General features: G+C 46.1%; 2 protein-coding genes across 5 annotated transcripts in view; one reads left to right on the top strand and one right to left on the bottom strand.

The window, feature by feature from the left end:
- The window catches only part of ENOSF1 (enolase superfamily member 1), a 30,123-nt gene extending 26,910 nt beyond the window's left edge, over positions 1–3,213 (top strand). For 3 of the 4 annotated variants that reach the window (XM_029921960.1, XM_029921959.1, XM_029921963.1), the window contains 2 exons: positions 1,522–1,603; positions 2,172–3,213. In XM_029921960.1, the coding sequence (XP_029777820.1) occupies positions 1,522–1,603; positions 2,172–2,273 (184 nt within the window). In that variant the 3' untranslated portion in view covers positions 2,274–3,213. Of the gene's footprint in view, positions 1–1,521; positions 1,604–2,171 lie in introns of those variants that run through there. The other variant, XM_029921961.1, reaches the window with a different exon arrangement.
- The window catches only part of TYMS (thymidylate synthetase), a 9,530-nt gene continuing 252 nt past the window's right edge, over positions 3,071–12,348 (bottom strand). Inside the window, exons 2-8 of the mRNA XM_029921578.1 lie at positions 12,179–12,344; positions 10,371–10,444; positions 7,924–8,098; positions 6,269–6,370; positions 5,321–5,496; positions 4,853–4,924; positions 3,071–3,550 (exon numbers count right to left, since the gene is read on the bottom strand). Of these exons, the coding sequence (XP_029777438.1) occupies positions 3,413–3,550; positions 4,853–4,924; positions 5,321–5,496; positions 6,269–6,370; positions 7,924–8,098; positions 10,371–10,444; positions 12,179–12,344 (903 nt within the window). The 3' untranslated portion in view covers positions 3,071–3,412. The remainder of the gene's footprint in view (positions 3,551–4,852; positions 4,925–5,320; positions 5,497–6,268; positions 6,371–7,923; positions 8,099–10,370; positions 10,445–12,178; positions 12,345–12,348) is intronic.

Below are 12,348 nucleotides of genomic sequence, written 5' to 3'. Positions count from 1 at the left end.
TACAATAAGAAGTGAACATTCCTGGGCTATTCTGCTTTTGCCCCTCCTATTTCAGTCCTGAGGGTGGGACCAAGGGGAGGTCAACCTTGAAAGGTCCTGCCAGTCTGGGGGGCCGAGAGGCGGAGGGCAAGCCCTGAGCACAGTGCGGGGTGACCCCCCAGGAGTGGGCAGAAGTGCCTTGGGCCGCTCTCCTGAAGCACCCCGCACAGCCGGGGAATGCCCGGCAATGCCCTGTGCGTGCAGAGCAGCCGCCAGGGGCAGGCGCGGCTCAGCACTGCTGCTTTGACTCTGCGTGGAACACCTGTTCCCTGCTCATTCTTCAAGGCCAGAACATCCTCTCCCACGGGGCTGGTTCTTCGTCTGTAGCATGTTTGTTGATTAAACACTGCGCATATTCTAGTCGGTAACTTAGTCTCTGTGTCCACTGAAACCATGAGGCCCTATCTTGCCAGGTCCTTTGTGAATTCCCAGCACCGGGTACATGGGCTGCTTGTTGTGGCTGTTCAGTAACCGATGACTAAACCAAGGTGGCAGTTAGGCCACTTGCCCCAAGTCACAAAATTAGAAGGTAGCTCACCCCAGATTTGAACACAGACTGGTCTGATAGCAAAACCTGTGCCCTTCTTCTAAATCATGTGTACAGCTGGAGGGGATCTCACTTGGTGTTTTTAATCTATTCATCTAACTTTTGGCTAAAGGCATCCAAATAATCCCAGATACTTATGGAGTCTAAACTGATGGGAGTCACAAAATCCTTACAGATCTTTCTTGGCTGAAGATGACAAAACACTCTGACAAACCCACCATAATATACTAATTACTAATATGTAGTAATATATTATTATTGATCAATATTAACACATTAAAATACATTTACAAATGCATTTAACACGCCTAACCTACTGAACATTATAGATTAGACAGCTTACCTTGGATGTGCTCGGAACACCTGTATTAGCCTGCAGTTGGGCAAAAATCATCTGACACAAAAGCCTGTGTTATAATGAAGTGTTGAATAGCTCATTGCAGTTTATTGAATACCGTACTGAAAGTGTGAAACAGAGGTTGTATGGGTACAAATGGTTGTTCAGTGTACTGGTTTTGGACCCTCGTGATGGCATGGCTGACCGGGGGCTGCTGCCACAGTGCAGCATCACAAGAGGGTCGTATCACACATCATGACCCCAGAAAAGATCCACATTCAAAATTTGAAGTACAGTCCTCCTGAATGCATATGGCTTTTGCACCATCGTGAAGACAAAAAATCTTGTCAGACCATCAGAAGTTACAAGAGACTTTTGGTACCCACATGAGGAGACTTCATCCGAGCCCTCACATTGCTTTATTTTGCAAATGGGAAGGACTTGAGGCAGAGGTTGAAATTTGCATAGAAACCTGTGCAAGGCTGGATCAAGTCCACCCTTTCTTCAGTGGTACTCACCCCTTCGCTTAAGACAGTTAGTACCACATGAATGATCTAATGTGAGGCATTATTGCCCCAATCTGATTCCTTCCTCCTAGGATGTGTGAATATGTCGATCACCTGCATGAACATTTCAGGTATCCAGTGATCATCAAGAAGGCTTCCTACATGCCTCCGAAGGTGAGCTTGGCCCTTGGAGAAGCCTCCCTGAGGAAGTACCGCCAGCCCTGTAGACTTGTTCTTGTGGGCTAGACCCTGGAGCACAAAGCTGTCTCCTTAGAGTTTATTTTCAGTGTCTAGAAATTGTAAGTGGTTACTTAGTTAGCAATACCAAATTCCCAAGGCCTCAAGGTCAGGGGATGGGGTGAAATTGCCCCAAGGCTTCTCTAATGCTGGCCTTTCTTCCTGACACCAGCTGAGACCTTAAAATGCAAACTCCTTGTGCAAAAAAACAAACAACACAATCTAAAAGAAGTAAACCTGGCACCACCTGCAGGTTAGTGAAATGAGACTGTGGTTGTGTTATCTGGACCATTAATATTCATCATGTCCAAGACATTGGGGTTGATTTTCACCAACACAGAATGAATTGTCAAAGGAAGTGTGATTAGTTTAATCCTGAGAAACAGCGAATAGTGTGTTGTTCCCATTTCAATCTGAAATCATCATCTCTACCGGCAGCTGAAATACACAGTGAGTTTTGTTCCAGGTGGTTATTAACACTACTCCATTTTTTTGTCTTTAATAGGATGCTGGTTATTCAACAGAAATGAAGGAGGAATCTGTAAAGAAGCACCAATATCCAGATGGTGAAGTCTGGAAAAAACTCCTTGCTGGTCAAGAGGATTAAATGTTCGGCCCCAATATGCTTTCCCTTTTTAAATGAAAAGGCTCAAAACTTTTTGGGTATGGTTTTACAAAAATGGGAGGGGTGGAGGAATCATCCTAGCAATGAAAACAAATTCAGCTGAAGTCCAGTTAACCTCAGCAACCAGCTGTCATTTATTACTTGATTCTTTTAGCAAATAAACATATTCTCCTTATTAATCCTTAAACAAATTTAGATTTAACTCCAAGTCCAGAAAGATGTTACAAAATTTCTATGAAGTGGTGGTACCTAGACATTAAACTGTACTTTGAATGTAAGCAGCAGGCTGATTGTTGGAACAATGCCTTATTCTACCTAACACCTATCAAAAATTAACAGGGTAAAAATAATTCTGCAGTGCTATGTATGTGTAACAAAGGTAAAAATATTTCACAGATTAGCCCTGGAGCGGTTTAGCCTTTCTTTTCTTGCTCAGTCTAAATGTATCAGTAGAAGATTCACACCATACTGAAACTATGGCAGCGGTAATGAGCATAAAAATAGCATTTCATAGATTATTAACCCTTAAATAAACCTTTATTCGAAATAGTCATTAAATTTTAATGATAAAATGTAGCCAGAAATTAGATGAACTGTAGAAAAACAAGGCAAGATACAGTTTAGTCAGCATTTCTAAAACATACTAACCCTTTTAAACAGGATCCAAACGAGAACACAGCGTATGTTTATTTAGGAGGGTTCAGTTATATCTATTTTAGGCAAGCAGTGAGCAGAATGGCAATATAGAATACAAAAATTAAAGAAAACAAAACACAAGATGAATGTACAACATCCTTTATTATAATAATATATAAGGCAAGTAACTCTGAATGTTCATAACTACAACTGTACATTATCGTGAATGCTGGTGTTATTCTGCTTGCTCAAATTTGGGGGAATAGCATTCATGTAATTCTTGAAATTAGACTCAAGGTCTTTTGTTACTAAGAGAACTGTTTGCCAGTGATACCATCCTTAAAAGCTAACAAAGTGTAACTGCTGGTCACCAACAGACTTCTGACCTAGTTCCTTCTTCCTTTAGGGTAAAAGACCTTTCATCCGGGCATTCAGTCTAATCCCTAAAGAATGAGTATCTTCCTAATACCTCCCTTATAAGCACTTTAAACAGCCATTTCCATTTTAATAGTCGGGTGAGGATTGTACCCCTCAATCTGAAAGTCTTCAGCCTTGAAGTCATCAATTGTCTCAACTTTTCGAAGGATTCTGAGCTTTGGGAAAGGCCTTGGTTCTCGCTGGAGCTAAAAAGAATAGATCATTATTTTGCCACTATCAGTGCAAGCTACTTTAATTCTACTCACTGTGAAACAAGTACACAATATTGTATCAACAAAACATTATTTCACAGGACTGTAATAGTGTAGACACCTGTCCCTGCTTATGCCACACTAGTGGAATATAACTGACCAATGGTCTCCCACATGTGGAGACTGAAGGATCTTGTGCTGAATCACACAGGGTCAGGAGCCCTGTGGCTCATCTTATAATTGGCTGCTCTTGGTAAATTTATTAAAGACAGGATGCAGTCTTTTATTTTCAAATCTGTAACTACTCAGAAGTTACAGAGCTCAGTATGGGTGTTTGAGTCCCCAAACTCCTATCCCATGTGTCCCTGGCAGCAAGGGCAATGTAAGATGTGACATCTGACGACAGAAAGGGATGCAAGCTGGGGTGTCTGGCGTGAACAGATGGTGGCAATGAGGACGTGCACACGGGTAACAACCTCACATTCTTCTGTCCAGACTGGAGCAGACAGCCGGAGAAGCAACTGGATAAACCTTGAAGTCACCCTCTACACAAAAGCAGCTAAGCTCCCTCAAAGAGGAACTTTCAAAACCTGGATCTCATCTGGAAGGCACTAAAAAGGGATTTGGTTCAAAAATTTTTCTTGGGGCTCATTATGCATTAGACTTATTTTATTATTTGAGAGAGAGCGCACACAAGTGCATGCAGGGGAGGGGCAGAGAGAGGGAGAGAGAATCCCAAGCATGCCCCACTCAGGGCTCAATCCCATGAGCACAAGATCACGACCTGAGCCGAAATCAAGAGTCAGATGCTCAGCCGATTGAGCCACCCAGGTACCCCAGACATTCATATTTTAATTGCCATTTAAAATCATTTGTTGGCTGCTGTAACTCAGGATTTGGACAGATGGGCCTTTGAAAGTTAACATCTAAGTATGGTATTTCATATAATACGAAGGGAAAACATCTGCATTTAAATTTTCTTTCAAGTAAAAATATGAGTTGAAAATGCCACCTCTCGGAAGGTCCCAAACCCAGAAGTCCAAATATGGGCTCTCCCTCTCTGGTTCTGGTATTTAGTACCTCCCAGCACTGTTAAGTGTCTGTGGGTGCTAAAATGTGTCTGCTTTGTCCTGTGCACCTGCCCACCTCCACTCCTAAGCTGAAGTTCTGAAGCTGGAGCAGGCCATCCTATGTGCCACAGCATGGAGCAGAAGGGCTGTTACATAAGGGATGTTCTAGCAACCTTTTATCAAGAGAAGTTACCAAACTCCAAAGTGTGACAGGCATCATCCTTACCTGTATTTTCAGTGGCTCAATGTGATTCAGGTAAATGTGTGCATCTCCCAAAGTATGTATGAAGTCACCTGGCTAAATCCAAAATGCAAGCAACATGGTAAATGTTTTAGTTTCAATTCCTTTAAAACACATCATTCAAAAGCACATTATGTAGACTATGCAGACATTCCAAGGCTTCTTAGAAAATAAAGAATTTCATCATGTAGCTTTTGAGAAAAGGTGATATTCACTAGAGTTGTCTTGTGTTATAAATAACCTATATAAACCTGCTTGTTTATCCTGATCACAAAGACAAGAAAGCTCCATGGAAGGCTGTAAGGTGAGCAAGTTCATTTCTTAATTACACAGATCATATTCTAAAACTAATCAGACACTGAATTCTCTGCAATTATTTTTTCCACATTAAAGAATCTAAGAGCTCAGTGCTTTAGGCTAAGTAGCAATCATTCCTTCCCAAGAGCAGCTCACCTTCAGGCCTGTGATGTGTGCAATCATGTAGGTGAGCAGGGCATAGCTGGCGATGTTGAAGGGCACACCCAGGCCCATGTCTCCTGACCTCTGGTACAGCTGGCAGGACAGCTCCCCGTTCACCACATAAAACTGGCAAAGGGCATGGCACGGAGGTAGGGCCATCAGAGGAAGATCTAAGGAGCCAGAACAAAGGAAAATGAGGAGCGAGTAGTTTTAAAGAACGCAGCTATGTGCAGCAGAGTAAAACAGGAGAGAAACAGAAGACAACTCACATGCGGGAGATGATGAGGAAAAGCCACTGGGCCAGCGACCCCCATGACCCACACCGCCCCCTACATCAAAAGCAGACCATTCCAATCCTAGGGATGGAACAAGGCCTACAGTGACCCATCCATCAACAGACTTCTGTGGATGTTCGTTTACAACTGAAGCAGCACTCTTCGATCCAAGCCGCAGTTACTTGTGCTACCTTCATGGCACCAAACCACAAGCACAGGAGGAATTCATTCATTTGCAGGGACCACAGGTGTGCGTTTCAGGCACACCCTCCCGTATTCAAAGTCTCTATAAAAATAGCAAGTATTTGACTCTGGGTAATATTTATTACACTTTGGTAGAGTTTAAAATGTTAACCAGGTAGCAGGGATATGAAACTTCATCTGACCCAATTTAAATTTAAAATCCTTGGTGTATTTTTATAGGTAATTTAAAGCCCTTCTTGGAGTAAGAATAAACACACACATTAAGATCATCTGCATTCAACCCCATCATCTGAAGGTGAAAATGGGGCCAAGTGTGACCTGGCCAGTGTCAAATCAGCCATGCGGCTAGGGGTGGTTCCCGGGATCCAGCTTCCTCTCAGTGGCCTCCGTGCAAAGCCACATGGCTTCCCTTTGTGCTACTGGTACAGTTAGGACACAAGAGACTAACTGGGATGCTTTCAACCTTTTGGATTCCAACCACACAGGATGATTCTTCTGTCACTGGGGTTGGTTTTGATTGTGTCGATCACCTTTTGCAGTTGGTCTACTCCTTGACCTGAGTAATCTGTAGAATTGTCAAAAAGAGAAGACATGTCCACATGTCAATCATAGCATCTCATGAGATGACCTTAGAGGCCATCCACCACTGTCCTCCCACAGCTTCGAAGGTATCCAGTCTGCTCTACCAACTGCCCAGCTCTCGTGGGGTGATGCTGAGTTCAGGGCTCCTAGGTCTGTCCTCTGGAGCCATAAAGTCTATTTTCTTTTCTGAAAGAGTCCTTTAAATAATGGGTCTGTTTTGGTGCTACCCCTCCCTTTCCTAACTTTCTCCAATCCCACCAATCGGTTTCTTCCAGTGGTCCCCATGGGACTGTCTCTGTACTCATCAACCATTCTTGTCACACTCTGCTGCCACAGAACATACTGGATCTTAAATAGAGCACCCCACTCCACACACACGCCAACTACAAAAGGCTGTGGGTGGATTCCCCTCTGTGGTCTAGCATCATTTCCATCTAAAATGAAAATTTAGCAGCCAAACCCCTGCTGATCCATAAACATCAGGAAACCTCTTTAATTCTTATACCACCTTGTACTTTTCTCCCATTTCTGGTCTCTGGAAATGCAGAGCTTTATATTCACTCTAGTTAAACCTCCACTTATCAGTGTCAGTCTAGGTTCTAGTCCAGCAGCTCTTAATTTTGGAGGGAAGGAAGTTCTGTCACAATCACAGCTTCAGGAAAAGTAATAGCAAAGATTAAAAAGGGATGTCTGGGTGGCTCAGTTGGTTGAGCATCTGACTTTGGCTCAGGTCATGATCTCACAGTTCGTGGGTTCAAGCCCCACGCTGGGCTCTGTGCTGACAGCTCACAGCCTGGAGCCTGCTTGGATTCTCTGTCTCCCTCTTTCTCTGCTCCTTCCCTGCTCACACTCTCTCTCTCAAAAATTAGTAAAAGATTAAAAAAAGATGCACCATGATGATACAGTTCTAGATTCTGGTTGTGGTACTTACTTAAATCTACAGGTACTAAAACAGTCAGTGGTTTCTGTCCAGCTAGCAAACTTACTTCCTATATACGTGCGCACACACACAGTCACCCTGAGGAGGTAGGAATTTGCTTTTCCAACCCCTGGCCTATGGACAAGCAGGACAGGAAGGGCCAAGGGACTGGGGCAGGTGGTGTCACCAAGTGACTGAGGAAGGTGAACATGCAGGAATAAGAGGTTTCACCTTCTTGTCCACCCCAGAAGGGCAGAGAGAAGAGGGTAACCCAACACCACTATCACATAGGCACTTAAGAGACCAAGCCGCCCCAAGGCGATCGATCCCTGGGCTTCCTGTCCCCAGATGATCCTCCTACCTTATTCCCCAACACAGCAACCAAGTGACCAACCATGTCTCTATCTGCTAATGAAACAAGGTACCAAAAGTACCCAATAAAAACTAACAACCAAGAGTGTGATCTACCTGAATCTGAAACAGCCTCTCACAAGATCGAAGTTATACGTGAGCTCCCCAGATTGGTTTCTTCTGCCCCCAACTTCACTTGAAACAATGGAGCAAACTCATGCTATACCGGGTATTCAGTAAATTAAGGCTCCACTCTGTTTTCTCACCTGAGTCCTTATCTTTGTATTCTGCTCCAAAATGCCTCCACTGAAAGCCATAAACGGGACCTAAATCCCCTTCCTCTCTGTTGGAGAATCCTAGGCTGTCCAAGAAGTCTCGGGATCCATTGGCATCCCAGATTTTCACTCCCTTGGATGACAGTTCCTTAGCGTTTGTAGATCCCTGGAAGAGACAGGGCAACAGAGAAGGCATCCAGGTGAACTGAGCCATAAGCAGTTGATACCCCAGGAGCTTCCCACCAATTAGGCCTCTGGCCTGTGCTAACGCACCAGGGACAGGCATTCAACATGTCCTGCATAGCTGGGCATCCCATCTTAATGGCCAGTCCCAGCTGACTTTTTGACGGCCTCCAGGGCAGTCTTCTGGAATCACTTCCAGGACAGGTGATTACCCTTTCAAAACTTTTTTCCTACTCTTCTCATCTAAATGTTCTAGATTAAACACCTCCAAGTCCTTTCATTATTCCCACCTCACCTAACAGTCTTGTGCTTTTAACAAAATGTGTTTTGTGTCTAAGTGTGATTACCCAAAATGCATTTATGCCTCACCTGCAATCTGTTCAATGTATCTTAGACCTGGTTGGTACAAAGGCTATTTCACTAATTGGTGTAACCAGGATCAGCTTTTCTTGCGTATCTATCAGCCACATTATATGTGCCACTGTCAAGTTAGGTTTACCCCACCTATATCTGCAATTAAGGTGGTGTTTTGTTTTTTTCCCAAGTACAAGCCCATATTTATTTCTTTTTTTTCATCTCATTAGATTTGGCCCAGATCATCCTAACCTGTGTCCTAACTGCGCCTTCAGGTCACAGACAGAACCTCAACGGTCTATGGGTATGACGTGCTGCAACAGGGCAAGCAAGGCTGTGGTGCCACACACACCGGGGCTCAGTGCTTGCCCTCCACCACCCTTCTCCTCTGACAGCCCCCCTGCTCCCCTGGTCTCACTCTGCCCATCCACATAAGGGCAAAGTATCCCCCCGCCCCTCAACATTACTGTGAGGGTTAGAGAACACAGAGTGCTCAGTGCTCTGCAGCTCCTAACTTCTGCACAGACCCTGTCTCTCCATCCTGCCCACGGATGCCAGCAGCAGTGTAGGTTCATTGTGACTTTCTGTGTTTCATCCAGTTACCCAGAGCAACTCTATCGGAGGGAAGCCTGACACGTTCCTGGTAAAGGGTTCTTAGAATCCTGAATTCAAGCAAGTGATTGCATTTTACTTCTGAGGATCTCGTTTCCTCCTGTCTGTTTTTGTTTGTACTTTTTCCACCTCTAATAAGTCATGTTTCAATTTTTCCCATGTTGCTTCAAATGTCTTCCTTTTACAGCCATTCAGCCTGGGCACTAGAAGGACTATAAATGTCCTCTTCTGAGACTTCTGATGATGCACCTGCAACTAGACACTCACTGTCAGCTGAGAGAAGACAACCCAGAAGAAAATACCATAAGAGTATGGAACTAAGGAAGACTGGATTGGATCCAAATCTAAACCCATTCTAAAATGCAGGTCTTGGGTCTGGTTTGGCTCAAGAGCATACAGGCCACACAGAGTGCTCTGGAGAAGGGATCCCAGTTTCTACAGCCAGAACTGAGCCCATCTCCTCAGGCACCCTCTAACCAGCACTGGCAAGAGTATCACTGGCCTGGACCAGGAGAAGAGCGAGAGGAAGCTGACCATCATCACAGGACCTTAGCCCTTACCTGAGGTACCTACCTGGCTCTTTAGAAGAGGTACAGCATGTTACTTAAGAGATCATTCTAGCTTATACAAACATGAGAACGTGGTCGGGGTCCATATTCAGTGATCAATGTATGTTGAGTACCTACTATACGGCAGGCTGTGTTCTAGGCCCAAGGGATAAAAAGTGAAGAGGAAAACAAATTCTCTGTCCTCATGGAGCTTCTAGTACACTTTACTTGTTCATTTGTTCTCTACCTTCCCCCTTCCAGGGGGGAAGGGGGACGACAGACATTATACATCAGCTGATGATGTTTCTCTACAGAGAAAACAAAGGAGGGTAGGAGGAGGGTATATGTATGTTGAAGGGATAATCACTGTCTTATCTCGGGTGGTTAGGGAAGGCCCACTCAGCAGGGACTTGAAGGAGCTGAGGGAGTGAGTCACGCTGCATGTAGGGGGGAGAGGGCTCCAGGGAACAGGACTGGCAAGCACCAGAGCCCTAGGTAGGAATGTCCTGATGTGCTCAAAGTTTAGTAAGGAGGCCAGGTAGGTGGAGCAGAGTGAGCAGCATGCTGGCTGAAACCAGAGCTGGGGCAGGGGACCCACGTGAGGACTCTGGCTCTTACTGTGTGAAAAGGGAGCCACTAAGGGCTGCAGGCCAGAAGTGACATGATCTGACTTTTAAAAGGATCTCCCTGATGCTGGGCTGAGAACAGACTGTGGATTTCCAATAGCAGCAGCTTCTTTACCTTGATAAACCACAGCAACTCCTCCAAAACACCCTTCCAGAATACACGCTTGGTTGTCAGTAGAGGAAATTCATCTGAAAAACATTTTGCCAGATAATTTCAAGAAGGGAAAATAGAAGACATCACCCAGCTTTCTCTTGGAGGAAAACTGCCCCAGGACACAGGCCCTTGAGTGACCACAGGAGCAAGTAGGAAACTTTGACTCCAGTCACGTGGGCGCCCAGACCGGGGTGGAGCTCACAGGACACAGTGATGTCCTGACCCAACTCAGGAGCCTGCCCTCCTGAATCCCTTAACCACCACAGGAATTCAACAGTGAGATGGGGCACTGGCCGGGCAGGACGTCCATGTGATGGGGAAAGAGCTACCATCCAGGTGCCGGCTAGTGTGAATCCTTAACAGAGGCGTGAAGACAACACATAAAATGTCCCCTAGGACAAAGGCTGAAGGCTCCGAGGGCTATTCCACAATTATCCTGCCAGGGAAAACTTAGGTCCAGGAGACAGTAGATATTGCACTGACCAAAGCTAAAAAGTTATTATCTGCAAAGCAAATTCACCTCTATTACTTAAGTGTATCAAACGTAGTCACTGTTTAAACACTTGATATGCATGGCCCTATTTAATCCCTCAAAACAACTTTCCTTGAAGCATCCCTAAGATCTCCATTTTATAGGCACTAGGTGGGAATACACAAGTTTGCATCAAGCAACCGAGAGATCAAAATATGAAAGCTTATCTCTAATTGGTACCTATTCAGTTCACCTTATCAGTTGTAGAGTTGCTATACATGTAGAAAGGATAGACTTTTTTTCAAGTACTTTTATCAGTACTGCCTACTGAGCATGACTTCCTCCGTTTTAAATACAGGAGGAAGCTGAAGACCTGAGAAGGAACCACTGTGTGGAGCTGCAGGAGGGTGGATCCCTGTTTAAGGCAGATCAGCGCCAGCAGCCTGGGTATTTTCCAGTCTCTACAGTAAGTGTGGGGCTGAGCAAGCGTCCTCTGCCTGCCCGCCACAGTGAATCTGCTTCCCTACTCAAAACCACCTCCATACCTGTGTCATGGATATCTTGCGCCCCCGCCACCTCACCCCACCCCCCTTCCCTCCCCTCCCCTCCCCTGAAAGCCTGACTTTAACAACCCCCTAGAGACACTTCCCAGGAGCCATCCTGTTTTGAAGGAAAATACGAATAAGAACTTCTACCCGAACTGTTGGCATTCCTGTTTCAACGCTTCAGAGGAACGCTGGTCCGTTAGGACGAGACCGGGAAAATGGTCAGAGGCCACAGGTTCCCGCCCAGCCTCTCCATTCACTCTCCCCTCCCGCCACCGCCGCTGACCCGCCCAGACTCTTTCGCTCCAATTTTTAAAGAACTTTGCAAAACCAAAGGGCCAACACGCCGGGGGGGGGGGGGCGGTAAAATAGAGCCAAAAAGGGTCAAAGCTCTAAGCCAAGGCCGTGGTCAAGCCCAGGCAGATCTCTCCCATTTTCTGGTATGAGAGAACACTACCAGACCGTGTCCGCTCTGGGGCAGAGAGCGTGGCCGGGACGCGCAGGCCTCGGAGCCAAAGGACATGGCTTTACCTCCCAGTTGTCACTCCTGTCTGCGTGACGTTAAGCAAATCGTTTCTCTAACCTGAGCCTCAGTTTTGTCTTCTGCAAAGCGGGAGGGCTAAGAAGCTCACAGGATCGGGGTTAGGACTACAAGTTGGTGGCGGGGCCCGGCCTCTGCCGGGCGCTCCCCCCAGCGGCCGCTCGGAGCCCACCCGTGCGCACGCCCACGCGCCCGCGGGCGCGGCGGTCACCTCTCAGGCTGTAGCGCGCTTGCATGCCGAACACCGACAGCGTGCCGGTGCCGGTGCGGTCCTCCTTCCGGAACCCGCAGCGCAGAATGTGCTCCACCTGCCCCAGGTACTGCAGCTCCCCGTGGGGTGGCGGCTGCGGCTCGGCGCCCCGGTTCTGCGCGGCGGGCTGC

Source organism: Suricata suricatta, chromosome 14 (assembly GCF_006229205.1).
Source record: "Suricata suricatta isolate VVHF042 chromosome 14, meerkat_22Aug2017_6uvM2_HiC, whole genome shotgun sequence".
Classification (NCBI taxonomy): domain Eukaryota; kingdom Metazoa; phylum Chordata; class Mammalia; order Carnivora; family Herpestidae; genus Suricata; species Suricata suricatta.
The sequence above is the reverse complement of the archived record's forward strand: the minus strand, read 5'-3'. Positions and strand labels throughout refer to the sequence as shown.